This window comes from Triticum dicoccoides, chromosome 4A (genome assembly GCF_002162155.2).
Source record: "Triticum dicoccoides isolate Atlit2015 ecotype Zavitan chromosome 4A, WEW_v2.0, whole genome shotgun sequence".
Taxonomy (NCBI): domain Eukaryota; kingdom Viridiplantae; phylum Streptophyta; class Magnoliopsida; order Poales; family Poaceae; genus Triticum; species Triticum dicoccoides.
Genome location: NC_041386.1, coordinates 745,626,354 through 745,644,687, shown reverse-complemented (window position 1 = coordinate 745,644,687; position 18,334 = coordinate 745,626,354). Strand labels below are relative to the sequence as shown.

The window sequence follows — 18,334 nt, the reverse complement described above, 5'->3', positions numbered from 1 at the left end:
TGCTCACAATGAAAAGAGCAAAACCATAAACATGCATAATTGTTTATCCGGGTAGCTGGCTTATCCGGGTAACTATGTTTTGGGCAGGGTCCATTGAGAGACTCCTCATAATTCTTGGCTTTGCCCCGATTATAATGATTCTTGCCCTTACGCTGTTGATTCTAAAAACCAGTGTTGGTGTAAGCCACAAAGTCTGACCTGCCTTTGGGTGCTTGAGCTTACCACCATTGCCCTGATTGTTGTCGTAACTATTATGCGCCGAGGCATTTTGCGGATGACTGATGTCTACTACATAACTTTATTCTTGTAGACACGTGTTGGGCTTCCAAGGGCAGAGTTTTGTAGGACATCATCATTTTTTCCTCAAGTGGATGACCTAAGGTTTACGAAACCGTGGGAGGTGTAGAATGAAGATAGTCTCTCTCAAGCAACCCTGCAATCAAATACAAGAAATCTCTTGTGTCCCCAACACACCCAATACAATGACAAATTGTATAGGTGCATTAGTTCGGCGAAGAGATGATGATAAAAGTGTAGTATGGATAGTAGATATGAGTTTTTGTAACGCGAACAATAAAAAACAGCAAGGTAGTAAATAGTAAACGGAGCACAAAAGCTATTGCAATGATGGAAAATGAGCCCTAGGGTGCACACTTTGACTAGTGCAATCTCTCAACAATGCTAACATAGTTGAATCATATGATTATCCCTCAAACACTACTGGAATCAGGGAATTTGCCGTCTGCAAATTCTTTGCCCTCAGCTAGCGGACGACAAAGAAGGTCTTTGCCATCAGCTACCAAGAAGCTGACGGCAAACAAATGACAGACGACAAAGAAGGTCTTTGCCATATGCCATTTCTTTGCCGTCCGCTGGCTGACGGCAAAGAGGGAGGTGGCACCCACTAACGAAAAACTAACGGCCACTTTCTTTCCCGTCTGCTAGCGGACGGCAAAGAGCCCGAAAGCAGACGACAAAGAAAATAACCTAACATATCTAACGGACGCCCCCGGCACATACCCACCCACGACCCACACAGCCTCGGGCCCCACCCATGACGCACACATGCCCAACCCACGCGCACACACCCACGTTGGATCCCATCTCTCTCGTCTTCCTCGATCCCCTTTCTCCACCCCACACCGGCACCAGATTTCAGCGATCCCCGCCGTTCCCCACCGCCCAGCTCTCCTCCCCGAGGTCACCTCTCCCTGCTCACAATCTCCACCGACCGGTTTCTCTCCTCGCCCAGGAGAGTCCCGCCTCCTCGCCGCCAAGGCCGCCGCCGCCCGCCGCCTCGAGCGGCACCGCCTCCTCCTCGAGCGCCGCGCCACAGACCTCGCCTCCCGCGCCCTCGCCGCCCGCGCTGACATCGACGCCACCTACGCGCGCCGCCTCGCCGCCGCCTGCGACATCAGCTCGACCAACGGCGAGATCGAGGACGCGCAGCAGAAGGCGGAGGAGTGGGACCGCTTCGACGAGTCCAAGAGGAAGGAGATGGAGGAGTTCTGGCCGTCGTCTCCACAGCCTCCATCCACCCCGGCCGCAGCCACTTCTCAACCCCACGAGCAGCCTCCTGGCCTAGTTCCTCGTCACCGTCCTCCTCCCCGTCCCTGTCCACCTCCGCCTCCACCTGGTGGTCCTAGAGGCGACGATTCCCCGTCGCCTCGGCCGCCGTAGAGCTCTGCGAGGCCGCCGCGGGTGGTGGAGACTCCGTCCGCGTCATCGAGACGCCGCAGCCCAACTCAAGTGTTAGCCCCAACTTTGCTCAATTAACTACCTCTCTAGTTGTATATGAGTTGGAGAGTCGCGTAATTCTGTAATGTGGGATGTTGTCTCAGTTTCTGTGCGATGAGTAGACTAGATTAGGGGATCAACTGATGAATTGATGCTTGATTCTGATGATCATGGTGTGCTGCTTTGCAGATTAAGTTCAGCGTGGAGGTGCCTCCCTTGATATGCCAGGAGTGCTACCAAACAACTCTTCTCGAGTACTCATAGCGTTTCGAGGTACCATTTCTATGCTAAAACCTGTGTCAAATGAAGAACATTGGAATTCGTGAGGACAAACATTATGCAAATAGTTACAAAGCACAGCGAGGAATGTGGGCTTATGCCAAAGTTTAACGACTACACGTTCAGTAATCATGAACTGCAGATACAGAGTTCCGGGCGATGTCGCAGCGGGAGTTCGTTAGGAAGTGCAGAGGCTCAAGGCCTCTGTGTCTCAACTGCAGGCAGCCCTGCAGGAGCTGCAGAGCAGCGGGTTGCACTCGGACGACGCCGGGATCGGGGCTGCGGAAACCAGGAAGGCCGACCTCATGGCTAAGAAGGCCCAGCTGGACGAGACCCTGGCTGCGGCCCGCCAGTTCAGAGCACTGCTTCGGCAGTAGCTCCAGAAAGCCTTCGCGTCACAGGTTAGGGATCAAAAGGCAGCACAAAACTGACTAGTTATGTGGTACAAGCAAAACGACATTCATTAGCTAGCTCATCAATCGCTTCGTATTAAGGATGCAATGCAAGTGTGGCGGGCTAGTGGACAGTAACGTAGTAGTACAAATGTAGTGTTACTTTTAGGCAAATGTTGAGCAAATTTTGAACTAATGGATGAGTTTCGTGGGAAGAAGCGGGCTGCCACTTGCACTCCTCCTACTGATGAAACGAACTTCAAATGACTCTACATGCAGATACATGCTTTTTATTTCAGTCTTGTTTAGAGGAGGCCCCGGCGGCGTCGAGTTGGTGTTGCTGCGGGCACATCGACGTCGGCGTGGTCGGGAAGGTCGCAGCCCTTCAAGATTCTCAACGGCAGCGTCTCGGCGCTGATGGCAGAGTCGACGGCGAGCATCGGCGGGTACAGGTTCAGATCATCCATGAATTGGTAGTTATTGGTCATATTTAGTTGCATTTTGGTCAGTCCGGTTGTGGCTATGGAGCACTTATTTTGGTCATGTGCTAGATCTGTCATGTAGGAGTATTTGGCAATGGATATTTGCTCATACAGAATTTTGATAATCAACTAGGAATTACAATTAGAATCAAAGCAATGCTACTTGTACTCCTTTCATGAAAAAAAGGCTACTCGTAGGACCCTTGTAGGAGACCATCCTCAAGATCGATGAGAAGATGAGGTCTGGACCCTTGTAGGAGACCATCCTCAAGCAGCGCTAGATGTAACTTGACTGCTTCAAACCCAATCCGTGCTTGCTCCTCTTAATGAACTAGATTATATTAATTAATACTAGCTACTGAACTTCTTGGATTATGTTACCAATTTTGATGATGGGCGTCCAGCTATTATATTAGTAATTTGATTTTGGTAGTACCGTTGAATTTGGTTGCTGCTATTCATTTATGTATGTGAAGGAGTTTGATAATGTGCTCTTTTTTTGTTTGGAAAATGAAGGACACCGCATCCAGGTAGTGGGAATAGTTAGTCCTTGCTATCAATGGTAGTAGCACTTTTCACTGTTGAGTGTGAGGGAATTTGATGATCATCTACTTTTGCCTATCATCTACTTCTGATGTTTTCCATGAAAGTGACACGTGATCTTCCTTTGTTTTTCTTTTAGCTGATAGTATGATAACTGCTTGCTTGGCAGAAGTTATGGTTGTGTTGTTTCTTAGGTAAATAAAGAAACTGAGATTTAGTTTGATTTGGAGCGCCTCTTGTTGTACCACAGTTCCTTCTCTTAGAGCTGTACTTATACAACAGGTTTTGGATTGGGAGGGGAAAATGCTCTTCCTTCAGTATCTGTTGAAGTCAAATCCATCCATGCAAAATCTGTACTGTAGTACAATTAATGTAGATGAATATATATGCCTTGCAGTTTTATCGTGCATGCCATTCAACTAACTTGCTCTTGTCCATGCAGATGGAGTAGGAGGACGAGCAGCAGCAGCAAATCAGCTTGATGATGACGGGGTGCGGAAGGCAATGGTGATCTTGCTGATGGCATGAAGAAGGCTGATGACCACAACCTGGACCTTTTGACATTTAGAGATGGCAAACACAGGCGGCGTGGAGACAACAACCTGGACCACCCACCTCCCTTGCCTTTTTAATTTTGGTTGTGGTGGTTGCATCACCGTCGCGGTCGCAAATCAGTATGTAGTGTGCTTGTGGAGTTGGGTCTGGACTACAGTGTCCATCCAGTAGGTTAGGTGTTGTTGCTGCTAGATCCCATGATGCTCACGTAAGTTTTGTGTTATGTGGAGGCCAACCTTTGTGATCTTATTTGTCGACACTTGTGTGATCTCATCTTACTTTCTGATACAAGTTGTACGATATATATGTTTTTATGGATGTGTGATGTTCTTTTTTTCCTGTGGTCTGTGTTAGATATTTGTGATATATGCATGGGCTATACATATGAATATGAATTGCTGAACATACTGTAAATCAATGACAGAGATGGCAGAGAAGGAGATTTGCCGTCCGTGCATCTGGACACTTTGCCTACAGCCGCTGACGACAAAGGCCTGCTGTGTAGTGACGTTCAGCTGACATCATTCGGCGGACGGCAAAGGCCGGACAAATTTTGCCATCAGCGGCGGACGACAAAGGCTGCCGTTAGCCACCTAACGGACTAACAGCGTAATTATTGTCGTCTACTTTCTTTGCCATCAGCTGCTGATGGCAAAGGCCCCTTTCCCGTCAGCCGCCGAAAGCAGACGGCAAAGTAGCTCTTTGCTGATCCTTACTTTGCCGTTGCCTTTTGCCGTCCACGGCAGACGGCAAAGACCTTTGCCGTCCGCCGTTCCTGCCTTTGCCATCTGCCATGGCAGATGGCAAAGTAGCTAATTCCTGTAGTGAAAGTGCAATAAAGAATCACTCTCGAGTTCCTATTAGTGGAGAACAAAAGATAGAAATTATTTGTAGGGCACGAAACCATCTGAAAGCCATTCTTTCCGATCAATCTATCCTTGAGTTCGTACTAAAATAACAACAAGCTATTCTTTCGATCAATCTAATCAAGAGTTCATACTAAAATAACACCATATGATACATATCAACCAACTCTAATGTCACCTAGATACCGGAAATGTCAAGGGAGTACCCATGAGTTAATTATACGATATGTATCAAACAATTTCAGATTCATAATACTCAATCCACACAAAGAACTACAAGGGGACCCCAAAGTTTCTATCCGAGAAAAGATAATAAAAACGTGCATCAACCCCTATGCATAGACTACCCCAATATCACCTCGGGAATCCGCAAGTTGAGTGCCATAACATATATCAAGTGAATCAAAATAATACCCCATTATCACCTTGGGCATTCATATGAAAGACAAATATCATGTGTTCTCAGATCTGAACATTCAATCCGACAAGAGAAAACTTCAAAGGGTAAAGACTCAATTCATCACATCATATGATCCATCTATGTTCACAAGCCCATGATACATCAAGATCGTGACATCTCAAGATCGTGCGAGAGAGATATTAAACACATAGCTACTGCTACAAACCCTCAGCCCCGAGAGTGGACTACTCCCTCCTCATCGTGGTGACCGCCGGGATGATGAAGATGGCCACCGGAGATGATTCCCCCCTCCGGCAGGGTGCCGGAACGAGGTCCCGATTGGTTTTTGGTGGCTACAGAGGCTTGCAGTGGCGAAACTTCCGATCTAGGGTCTCCGTGAGGGTTTTTGAAATATTTGGGAATATATAGGGCGAAGAAGGGGTACGGGAGGCCACCGAGGTGGGCACAACTCACTGGGGCGCGCCTAGGGCCCCAGGCACGCCCTGGTGGGTTGTGCCCCCCTCGGGGCACCCCCAGGTGCTGCTCTGGCCCAATGGTTCTCTTCTGGTCCATCAAAAATCCACAAAAAGTTTCAGCTCATTTGGAGAACTTTCATTTCTGCACCAAAAACAACACCATGGTAGTTCTGCTGAAAACAATGTCAGTCGGGGTCACTTCCATGCAAATCATACCAAAATCATATAAAATTGTTGTAAACATGGCATGAATACTTCATTAATTATAGATACATTGGAGACGTATCAGCATCCCCAAGCTTAATTCCTACTCGTCCTCGAGTAGTTAAATGTAAAACAAATAATTTATGAAGTGTGAATGCTAGCAAAGTGTACAAGTTTGATCAATGGAATTTTCAATCACTTTTCCTAGCATCATAATAGAAATTCTTTCTTATAACAATTTCTCATGTTAAAGTAGTAACCAATTCAGGTGTTAAGGTTCAAACGATGAATTCTCTTTTAAACTCAACAACCTATGTTCTCAGTCACCAAGCAATTGCAATTCAACTTATTCAACATAGTCTAAGTAAGAGCTCCACATACTCAACCATCATATGGTTTTGTATGATTGCTAACACTCACCGCATACACATGAGCAAAACGTTTCAACCGGACACATAGAATGATAGGGGCTTATTGTTTCGCCTCCCAACGTATTCACTTCAGGGGTGATGTCAACAATAATAACTCATGCGATCCATATTCAACTGTACATATGTGCCTAGATCTTTCCTCACCACATGATGCTTGCCAAAAGAGAAAAATAAAAAGGAATAGAGAGAAAAACTTTGACTCTTTGCATAAAAGTAAATAAGGAAAATTAAAATATAGGCCCTTCGCAGAGGGAAGCAGAGATTGCCATGCGCTTATTAGTTTTTGTGCTCAACCCCTTAGTGCAAAAGGATGTTACATTATATTGCCCCTTATGATAGCAACCTTCATTATGCAGTCTGTCACTTTTATTCTTTACCATCACATGTTCGTACCACGCTCAATTTTCTCTTACACTAAATGATCTAACACTTTTAGAAGCAATTTTTATTACCTTATTGCACCGATGACAATAAGGATCTTACCCAATCCTTAGGTAGGTATGGTGGTCTCTAGAAAATGAGATTTGGGTTTAAGGGTTTTTTGGATGCACAAGTAGTATCTGTACTTCGTGCGGAATATTTGGCTAGCAAAGATGGGAGGCAAACACCACATGTTGAAGGATCTATGACAATATAACTTCTATGTGAATGAACAAACATAAATCATTACGTTTTCTTCCTTGTCCAATGTCAACAATTCTGGCATATAATATTTTGATGGGGGTGCACAATCACAAAAGATTTCCAAGATAGTGTATTTGCATGTGAAAGCTCTTTTCCTTATACTATTCATTTATGAATTGCTTGTATGCCCAATATTGTGATTGTCAAGCTTCAAAAGATTTCACTTTCTAAACCCAATGTGAAGCTACCAATAGGCATGATATGAACATATAATTTCAACTTCATGTTATTCAATTCATTCAACAATTTACTCATAGGATATAAGTGAAGCACGAGAGTAAATGACAAACTACTCCAAAAAGATATAAGTGAAGATCAAGTGAGTAGTTAAGTAAAGGGGTAGCTAATTGAGGACTCTCTCTTGTTTAAAAACTTTCAAATCTAAGTGTTTTATTAAAACAGCAAGCAAAAGGAAACAAAATGATATTTCAAGAATAGCACACATCATGTGAGGAAGCAAAAACTTAGACTCAACTGATACTAACCAATAATTGTTGAAGAAGAAAGGTGGGATGCCTACCGGGGCATCCCCAAGCTTAGATGCTTGAGACTTATTGGAATGTTATCTTGGGATGCCTTGGGCATCCCCAAGTTTGAGCTTTTGTGTCTCCTTAATTTCTCTCATATCACAGTTTCCCTAAATCTCAAAATTTTCATCCACATAAAACTCAACAAGAACTCGTGAGATAAGTTAGTATAAATCAATGCAAAAACCTTATCATTCTCTATTGTAGAATATTACTAAAAGTATTATTCAACATTGCATACTAAATGCCTCTGCATATTTAATACTCTATCCTCAAATAGAATCATTAAACAAGCAAACATATGCAAGCAATGCAACCATAACAGGAATCTGCCAGAACAGTACAGTCTGTAAAGAATGCAAGATTCATCATAGTTCCCTAACTCCAAAAATTATGAAAATTGACTACAATATAGAAATTTCATCATATCTTACTATGCAAAAAAATTCAACATTTTATCAAATTCTGACTTTTCTCAGGAATTTTTACAACAACGATAAACTTTCTGTTTTGAAACAGCAACATGTAGGCTTGCAAAATGAGCATGGTAAAGGCTATCCGTGCCACTTTTATTGATAAGGAAGATGCAAAACATTATTCTAACTAACATAAAGCAAATCTTAACAAAATAAAATGACGCTCCAAGTAAAACTCATATCATGTGACGAATGAAAACATAGCTCCAAGTGAGGTCACCGATAATGTTTGAGACGAAGGAGGGGATGCCTTCCGGGGCATCCCCAAGCTTAGTTGCATGAATATTCCTTTAATATTACCTTGGGGTGCCTTGGGAATCCCCAATCTTAGGGTCTTGTCACTCCTTATTCTCCTCATATCGGTGTCTCACCCAAAACTTGAAAACTTCAATCACACAAAACTTAACGGAACTTCGTGAGATAGGTTAGTATGATAAATAGAAAACCATTCACTTTGGTACTGTCCAAGACAAGATTCATAATTGTTTCCACAGAATGCCTACTGTAGCATATCATTTCTACAATTTATATTGATCAATATAAGCCATAAAAACTAGGAACAAGCAAACTATGCATTGAAAACAGAATCTGTTAAAAACAAAATAGTTTGTAGTAATCTGTACTCCAACCATACTTATGCTACTCCAAAACTTCTGCAAAATTAGGAAAAAGGGAGAAATTTGTATATCTATCACCTGTAAAGATTTCAGATCAAAATCACATTCCATTGATTTTTCAAAATTCCTGGACTGAACGCAAAAGTTTCTGTTTTTGCACAGATTCAAGTCAACTATCATCCACACTATCCCAAAGGCTTTACTTGGTACTTTATTGAAACAAAAGCTATAAAACATGATAATTATAGTAGCATAATAATATGAACACAAAAAAACAGTAGGTAAAAATGTTGGGTTGTCTCCCAACAAGGGCTTTTCTTTAATGCCTTTTAGGTAGGCATGATGAGTTCAATGATGCTCACATAAAAGATAAGAATTGAAACATAAAAAGAGCATTATGAATCATAAGTTCCTCTCTCATAATAATTTTCAGTAGCATCATGAATAGATTCATCAATATAACCATCACATAAAATATTCTTTTCATGATGCACAAGCATAGAAGATTTATTATTCTTTATGGCATACATGTTATCATAATAACCATCATAGATAGCAACATTATTGCCATGGTCAATTGAAACCTCTTCAAAAATAGTGGATGTATCACTAAATAAATTCATGACCTCTCCAAATCCACTTTCATTAATATTGTAATAAGATTCAACACCCTCCAAAATAGTGGGATCACTACTACCTAGAGTTGACACTCTTCTAAACCCACTTTCATCATTGTAATCATCATAAATAGGAGGCATGCTATCATCATAATATATTTTCTTATCGAAAGTAGAAGGGATCAAAGGATCATATTCATTATGCAAAGCATCCCCAAGCTTAGGACAAACATTTTTTTCAGCAAATAAATCTTCAAAAATTTCATACTCATCAAACATAGCATCCCCAACCTTGTGGTTTTGCATATTATCATAATCATTCTTATCAATAGCATGAATGGCACCATAGTATAGTAGACATTATTATCATATTCTTCCAAGCAAGTGCGAAAAAGATTTTCAAGATCATAAGAGACATTGTCTTCCCAATCATAATCATCACAACAAGAAGTAGGCATCACAAAATCATACTCAATATCATCATCCTCCATCAACATATATGATTCACTTTCATGAGGCACAATGGTGATACACTTGTAGAAGAAGGGTCTAATGTGCAGCTCATTAGTCCCGGTTTGTATTTGAGCCGGCACTAATGTGACCATTAGTGCCGGTTCCAACGGCTAGGCGGGCCGCTCTCAGTAGTACTGGTTCGTGGTGAACCTTTAGCACCGGTTCGTGCCACTAACCGGTACTAAAGAGAGTGGTGGTAGGATGTTGTCAGACTGGGGCCCCTCCGGCACCTTTAGTACCGGTTCGTGGCACGAACCGGTACTAAAGGTCATCCTACATATAAACCTTCGTCCAGCTCGCTCTGTTCTTCCCCTTTCCCCTCTACTCTCCATTCTTCCCCTATTCCTTCGAGCTCCATCACACATTTTGCCCAAATTTGGCAAAGATTTGAAGGCCCCCATCCATTCAAGTGATCACAAAGGTTAGCAACTTTGTCCTTTCATCTTCATTACGCACCACCGAATAGACCAAATTAATAAAAGTTCATACATAAAGTTCATACATAAAGTTCGTTGATGGCGTGCATACTTTTCTGATTGAGGCTCACACAAACAAGTGGGCAGATGGTTTTATGCCTTGTCCATGTGCTGGTTGTAAGAATGATCACAATTACTCTAACTCAAGAACCATTCACATCCACCTGTTTGAGTCCGGTTTCGTGCCCCACTATAATGTTTGGACCAAGCACGGAGAAAGAGGGGTTATGATGGAAGACAATGAAGAAGAAGAGGACGACAATAGCTATCCTGGCCATGGGTTCCCTGAATACGATGATACAACAATGAGGGAAGAAGCTGAGCCGGCAATGCAAGAAGAAGCTGAAGAAGAGGCATCAGATGAGCCCGCTGATGATCTAGGTCAGGCCATTGCCGATGTAAATAGAAACTGCGCAAGTGAGAGGGAGAAGAAGAAGTTGCAGCGCATGTTAAAGGATCACAAGAAATTGTTGTACCCGAATTGCAAAGCTGACAAGAAAAAGCTGGGCACCACACTGGAATTGCTGTAATGGAAGGCAGAGAATGGTGTATCTGACAAGGGATTTGGAAAGTTGCTGGCAATGATAAATAATATGCTTCCAAAGGACAACGAATAACCCGAGAGTATGTACGAAGCAAAGAAGGTTGTCTGCCCTCTAGGGTTAGAGGTGCAGAAGATACATGCATCCCTAATGACTGCATCCTCTAACGTGGTGAGTACGAGGATTTGAACGTGTGCCCAGTATATGGTGCATTGTGCTATAATATCAGACGCGATGCCCCTGGTGATGTCGATGGCGAGCACCCCAGGAAGAAGATTCCTTCCAAGGTGATGTGATGTGCTCCTATAATACCACCGTTGAAACGTTTGTTCCAAAACAAAGAGCATGCCAAGGCGATGCGATGGCACGGAGAAGACCGTAAGAAAGACGGAAATTTGAGAGTCCCTGTTGACGGGTCGTAGTGGAGAAAAATCGAGAGAATGTACAGGGAGGAGTTTCCAGGTGACCCAAGGAACGTATGATTTGGTCTAAACGCAGATGGCATTAATCCTTTTGGGGAGCAGAGCAGCAACCATAGCACCTGCCCCGTGACTCTATGTTTGTATAACCTTCCTCCTTGGTTGTGCATGAAGCGGAAGTTCATTATGATGCCAGTGCACATCCAAGGCCTTAAGCAACCCGACAACGACATTGATGTGTACCTAAGGCCATTAGTTGATGAACTCTTACAACTATGGAATGGAAAAGGTGTACGTGCGTGGGATGACCACAAGCAGGAAGAATTTGACCTAAAGCCGTTGCTATTTATGATCATCAGTGATTGGCCTGCTCTCAGTAACCTTTCAAGACATAAAAACAAGGATACCGCGGATGCACGCACTGTTTGGATGATACCGACAGTATAAATTTGGATAATTGTAGGAAGAATGTGTACCTGGGACATCGTCTATTTCTTTCAAGCAGGCATCCTGTAAGAAAGAAAGGCAAGCATTTCAAAGGTGAGGCGGATCACCGGATGAAGCCTCGCCACCGTACTAGTGCTGATGTACATGATATGGTGAAGGATTTGAAGATAATCTTTGGAAAGGGTCTTGGCGGACAACCTGTTTCGAATGACGCTTATAGACACGCACCCATGTGGAAGAAGAAATCTATATTTTGGGACCTACCCTATTGGAAAGACGTAGACGTCCGCTCCGCAATCGACGTGATGCACGTAACGAAGAATCTTTGCATGACCCTGCTTTGCTTCTTGGGCGTGTATGGGAAGACAAAAGATACACCAGAGGCACGGGAGGACCAGCAACATATGCACGGAAAAGACGACATACATCAGGGTCATGCCAGCTACGTTCTTACCAAAGAAGAGAAGGAAATATTCTTTGAATGCCTGCTTAGTATGAAGGTACCATCTGGGTTCTCGTCGAATATAAAGGGAATAATAAATATGGCAGATAAAAAGTTCCAAAACCTAAAGTCTCATGACTGGCACATGATTATGACGCAACTGCTTCCTGTTTCATTGAGGGGGCTTCTACCGGAAAACGTTCGATTAGTCATTGTGAAGCTATGTGCATTCCTCAATGCAATCTCTCAGAAGGTAATCGATCCAGAAATCATACCAAGGTTACAGAATGATTTGGTGCAATGTCTTATCAGTTTCGAGTTGATGTTCCCACCATCCTTCTTCAACATCACGACGCACGTCCTAGTTCACCTATGCGAAGAGATTAATGTTTTGGGTCATGTATTTCTACACAATATGTTCCCCTTTGAGAGGTTCATGGGAGTCTTGAATAAATATGTTCATAACCGTGCTAGGCCAGAAGGAAGCATCTCGAAGGGCCATGAAAATGAGGAGGTCATTGAGTTTTGTATCGATTTTATTCCTAACCTTAAGGCGATTGGTGTTCCTAAATCGCAGCATAAGGGCAGACTGGATGGAAAAGGCATGCTAGGAGGGGATCAAATAATATGTATGGACGGGCATTCTCTCACTGAAGCACACTACACAGTTCTACAGAATTCCGCCTTGGTGGCTCCGTATATGGAGGAACACAAGAATTTTCTATGCTCCAAACACCGGGAGTAGTCTGATGACTATATTACACGTGAACAAACAGGGACTTTCGCCGGTTGGTTGCAGACACCTGCCATGCATGACGACGATATTGAAGATGACATGTACTTGCTGTCCCAGTTACCATCTTCGAATATAATGACTTTCAAAGGGTACAATATAAATGGGAATACATTTTACATGATCGCCCAAGATAAGAAGAGCACCAACCAAAACAGTGGTGTCTGCTTTGATGCAACAACCAAGACGGTAAAGGAAACATATTATGGTTACATAGAGGACATATGGGAACTTGACTATGGACGTGGTTTGACGGTCCCTTTGTTTCGGTGCAAATGAGTCAATATGACATGAGGTGGGGAAATGGAAGACCCGCAGTACGAAATGACAATAGTGGATCTTAACAATTTTGCGTATGCAGACGAACCATTCGTCCTAGCCAATCATGTGGCGCAGGTTTTCTATGTGAAAGACATGTCTACCAGGCTAAGAAAAAGAAAAGATAAGGAAGCGAATGCATCATACGATGAGCCAAAGTGCCACATAGTTCTTTCAAGGAAAAGAAACATCGTGGGAGTGGATGACAAGACAGACATGTCAGAAGATTATGAAAAGTTTGATGAAATTGCTCCATTCACAGTGAATATTGACCCGAGCATCCAGTTAAATGATGAAGATTATCCATGGTTACGGCGCAAAGGGACACACGAGAAGAAAAAGTTTCACACCCAAAGATCCCACTCTGGGATGTGATAGGCTTCACCGTCATCACTTTCTTCTCTAGTGAGTTTCCGGACTTATATATGTGGAAAAGTGCCGCTTCAAACAAACCGGAGGGAATCTTTGTAATAGTTAGGGTACTTATGTGTTTTGGCATTTGAAACGCGAAGAAATTTTATGTGCAAACAAATTCTTTCATGCATTTATAGCAAAAACTGGTTGCACTTCGTCTACAAAGTTCGTCAAATAATTCAAATTTAAACTATCCTAATTTGGAAAGTACTGGCACTAACAAAAAGTTTGTAATTTTTTGTACCTAAATAAATAAAGCGGGAAAGAAAAAAAAACTAATTTTTTTTGAGACAAAAACTAAATAAAAAAAGCCCACCTACTGGGACTTAGCGGCCTACATACGACTAGAAACCCAACCTGTAGTTGGGCCAGGATGCAGGCCCGCAATGCCCACCTAACATGCATCTGTTTAATTCTAGTTTCAATACCATTAATTATCATGCTTGATTAATTATTATCTGATTAAATTCTATTCTCGTAAAGGCCCTGAAGCAGGCGCAGAGGTCTGATGTGTGTGCATACTAGTTTGTGAGAACATTTGCATGATGGCGTCTGAAAGGACCAAATCTGATAGACAGCTATGGGTACGTTTGACAAAACAATATTCACAATTTTTACATCATTATCGATATCTAGTCACATAACTAATACACATGCATATTGATCTCCTTCTTAACAGTTCAATGAGGTGCGGGACACACTCCTACCAGAGGAGCGCATATATATAGAAATTCTATTTATATATATATGCATAACATGTACAATATGTAGTATTGTAAAATACAAGCAAACGAAAAAGAATTAAATGAAAAACACAAAATTAAAGGGAAAATAAATAATAAAACCAAAAAACCCCAAACTTTTTAGTACCGGTTGGTGTTACCAACCGGCACTAAAGGGCTCCCCGCCCCCCGCGCTGGCGCGTGCCACGTGGTTGCCCTTTAGCGGCGGTTCATGCAGAACCGGTACTAAACGGGGGGGCCTTTAGTCCCCACCCTTTAGTGCCGGTTGCAGAACCGGTACTAAAGGGCCTTATGAACCGGAGCTATAGCCCGGTTCTCGACTAGTGATAGGAGCAATATTACTGGAAGAGTTACCTTTTTTACTTCTACTTTTTCTTCTTTTCTTGTTCTTCTTCACCACATCACGTGTGGGTTTAATAAAAAATTTCGAGCTTCTTGTTGAAGATATTGATTGGATAGGAAGCTCCTCCTCATTACCTGACTCATCATAATAAACACTAGGAGGGTATGGGAAATATTTTTCCTTTAATTAGTACTCTCTTCATACTCTATTTGTTTTCTTGTCTTTAGATAGTTGGCAATATAAGGATTCTCAATGCAATTTACCGCACAAAACATATAAATTTCCCCTAGATCAAAATCAAGAAATCTATTGAGATTATATTTTGGAATACCCTTAGTTATACTTTTCATTTCTTCGTACCCCAAAAGAAGACTAAGCTCTTTATGATGCTCAAGTGTAATAAGTTATCACAAATTTTGGACATGGTTTGATTATGAAACAAATAGCATTCGAGATTTAAATGACCACATTCATTGCAAAGTTCACAAGGATGACGAAAAAATTAAATCTTTCAGCACAACCATCTAACCTCTCTTTCAACTTATTCGTTTCTAAATATTGATGCTTCTTACAAAATCTATCTTCCCTTTTTGGTGTGCTTGTGCACTCCCAATTAACTCCACAAAAATTGACATTCTTATAGGAGACATCACTATCATGACCAATGCAATAATCATTAACATCATGGATATTCAAAGAATTCATACTAATAATATTGCAATCATGCTCATCATTCAAATATTTTGTGCCAAATATTTTATTGACTTCTTCTAACAATTGAGCAAAATTTTCCGATCCATCATTTTCAAGAAAGATATTATAAAGATGATCAATAATATGATGCAATCTCAATTCCATTTTTATGTAGTTTTCTTTTATAAACCAAACTAGTGATAAAACAAGAAACTAAAAGATTCACTAGTGCCTTCTAATGAGACACATTAGTGCCGGTTTGATTTTGAGCCGGCACTAATGTGTCCATTAGTGCCGGTTCCAACGGCTAGCCGGCCGTTCTCATTAGTACCGGTTTGTCGCGAACCTTTAGCACCGGTTCGTGCCACGAACCTGTACTAAAGAGAGTGGTGGCAGGGTGTTGTCAGTCCGGGGCCCCTCCATCACCTTTAGTACCGGTTCGTGGCACGAACCGGTACTAAAGGTCGACGTACATAAACCCTTCGTCCACCCGAGCCACTCTGTTCTTCCCCTTTCCCCCCACTTCCTCTGTTCTTCTCCTCTCTTCCTCGAGATCCTCACAAATTTTGCCCAAAATTTGTCAAGATTTGAAGGCCCCCATCCATTCAAATGATCACAAAGGTTACCAACTTTGTCCTTTCAACTCTCATTACTAGATTAGCTCTTGCAATGCTTTGTATAGTGATTAATTTGGGAGGAATTATATTTGCTAGTATTTGATTTATATGCAATTTGAGGTTAAAAACAACACTCAGTTTCCATATGTAGGTGTTTTTTACTTAGTGCCTTCTAAATCTCAGTCGTAACCACCGTCGATTGCCCGCACCGTCCCGTTGTCGGCACCACCTTGTGGTGAGGATCTTGTTCATGAATCTTTTACATTACCAAATTGATGTTTGTGTGATTTGGATATATAGTTACTCGTATAATTATCTTACCCGTACGTTGTTTGTTATACATAGTGCCATGGTTTTGATATCCGTCCCGGTCGGGCCCTCGTCCTTGTTATGATTCGGATGTGGTATATTCTATTTTAAAACTAGTTGTTGCATTTCGTGTTTATGACAAATTATGCCCATCAAGTTGACATAGATATTTTTATCTAGGAGGTATGTGAACCGGAAATTCCAACCGACCCTATTGTCATGATGTTAAATTTAGTTGAAAGAGAAAACGAGTATTTGAAAGAAAAGTTGAAAAGAATTGAGGGGGAGAATATGAAATTCGAGTTGCATGTTGCCGATGTCGTCGATGATCACAAGATCAAGATGGAGAAAATGAGGTTGAAGATTAGAAAGATTAGAAAATATGCCATTGATAGTGTGGCTTGGTATCATTATGCTGTTGGATCAAGTGTTACCTTAGTTGCGATCTTTATCGCATTTGTTGTTGCATTTAAATTCTTTAGCTAGAGAGTTATTTGTATGCTGCATTTAATTAAGTGTTGTATATGAACTTTATGTATGAACTTGTATTAATTTGGTCTATTCGGTGTTGTGTAATGAAGATGAGCCGACAATGGATGTATGATGACAGATGCTCTCCCGAGGCAAACAAGAGGGCGGATGGTTTTATGCCTTGTCCATGTGCTGGCTGTAAGAATGGTCACAGTTACTCTACGTCAAGAACCATTCACGTCCACCTATTTGAGTCCGGTTTCATGCCCCACTATAATGTTTGGACCAAGCACGGAGAAATAGGGGTTATGATGGAAGACAATGAATAAGAAGAGGAAGACGACGGCTATCCTGGCCATGGGTTTCCTGAATACGATGATACAACAATGGGGGAAGAAGCTGAGTCGGCAATGCAGGAAGAAGCTGAAGAAGAGGCATCAGATGAGCCCGCTGATGATCTAGGTCGGGCCATTGCCGATGCAAAGAGAAACTGCGCAAGTGATCTAGAGAGGGCGAAGTTGCAGCGCATGTTAGAGGATCACAAGAAGTTGTTGTACCCGAATTGCGAAGCTGACAAAAAAAAGTTGGGCACCACACTTGAATTGCTGCAATGGAAGGCAGAGAATGGTGTATCTGACAAGGGATTTGGAAAGTTGCTGGTAATGATAAAGAATATGCTTCCAAAGGACAACAAATTGCCCGAGAGTACGTATGAAGCAAAGAAGGTTGTCTGCCCTCTAGGGTTAGAGGTGCAAAAGATACATGCATGCCCTAATGACTGCATCCTCTACCGCGATGAGTATGAGGATTTGAACGCTTGCCCCGTATGCGGTGCATTGCGTTATAAGATCAGTCACGATGACCCTGGTGATGTCAAGGGTGAGCGCCCCAGGAAGAAGATTCCTGCCAAGGTGATGTGGTATGCTCCTATAATACCACGGTTGAAACATTTGTTCCAAAACAAAGAGCATGCGAAGGCAATGCGGTGGCATGCAAAAGACCGTAAGAAAGACGGAAAGTTGAGAGTACCCGCTGACGGTTCGTAGTGGAGAAAAATCGAGAGAAAGTACTGGGAGGAGTTTGCAGGTGACCCAAGGAACGTATGGTTTGGTCTAAGCGCAGATGGTAGTAATCCTTTTGGGGAGCAGAGCAACAACCATAGCACGTGGCCTGTGACTCTATGTTTGTATAACCTTCCTCCCTGGTTGTGCATGAAGCGGAAGTTCATTATGATGCCAGTGCTCATCCAAGGCCCTAAGCAACCCGGCAACGACATTGATGTGTACCTAAGGCCATTAGTTGAAGAACTCTTACACCTATGGAATGGAACAGGTGTACGCGTGTGGGATGAGAACATGGGGGAAGAATTTGACCTAAAGGCGTTGCTATTCGTGACCATCAATGATTGGCCTGCTCTCAGTAACCTTTCAGGACAGACAAACAAGGGATACCGCGGATGCATGCACTGTTTGGATGATACCGACAATATATATTTGAATAGTTGTAAG

At 42.4% G+C, this 18,334-nt stretch overlaps 1 protein-coding gene across 1 annotated transcript; it reads left to right on the top strand.

Annotated features, from left to right (window-relative positions):
- The first annotated feature begins 1,065 nt into the window (after window positions 1-1,065).
- LOC119284422 (cytokinesis protein sepA-like) lies at window positions 1,066-4,309 on the top strand. The gene is made up of 2 exons (XM_037563549.1): window positions 1,066-1,751; window positions 1,927-4,309. The coding sequence occupies exon 1, from the start codon at window positions 1,066-1,068 to the stop codon at window positions 1,678-1,680; it is 615 nt and encodes a 204-aa protein (XP_037419446.1). The 3' UTR covers window positions 1,681-1,751; window positions 1,927-4,309.
- The last annotated feature ends 14,025 nt before the right edge of the window (window positions 4,310-18,334 follow it).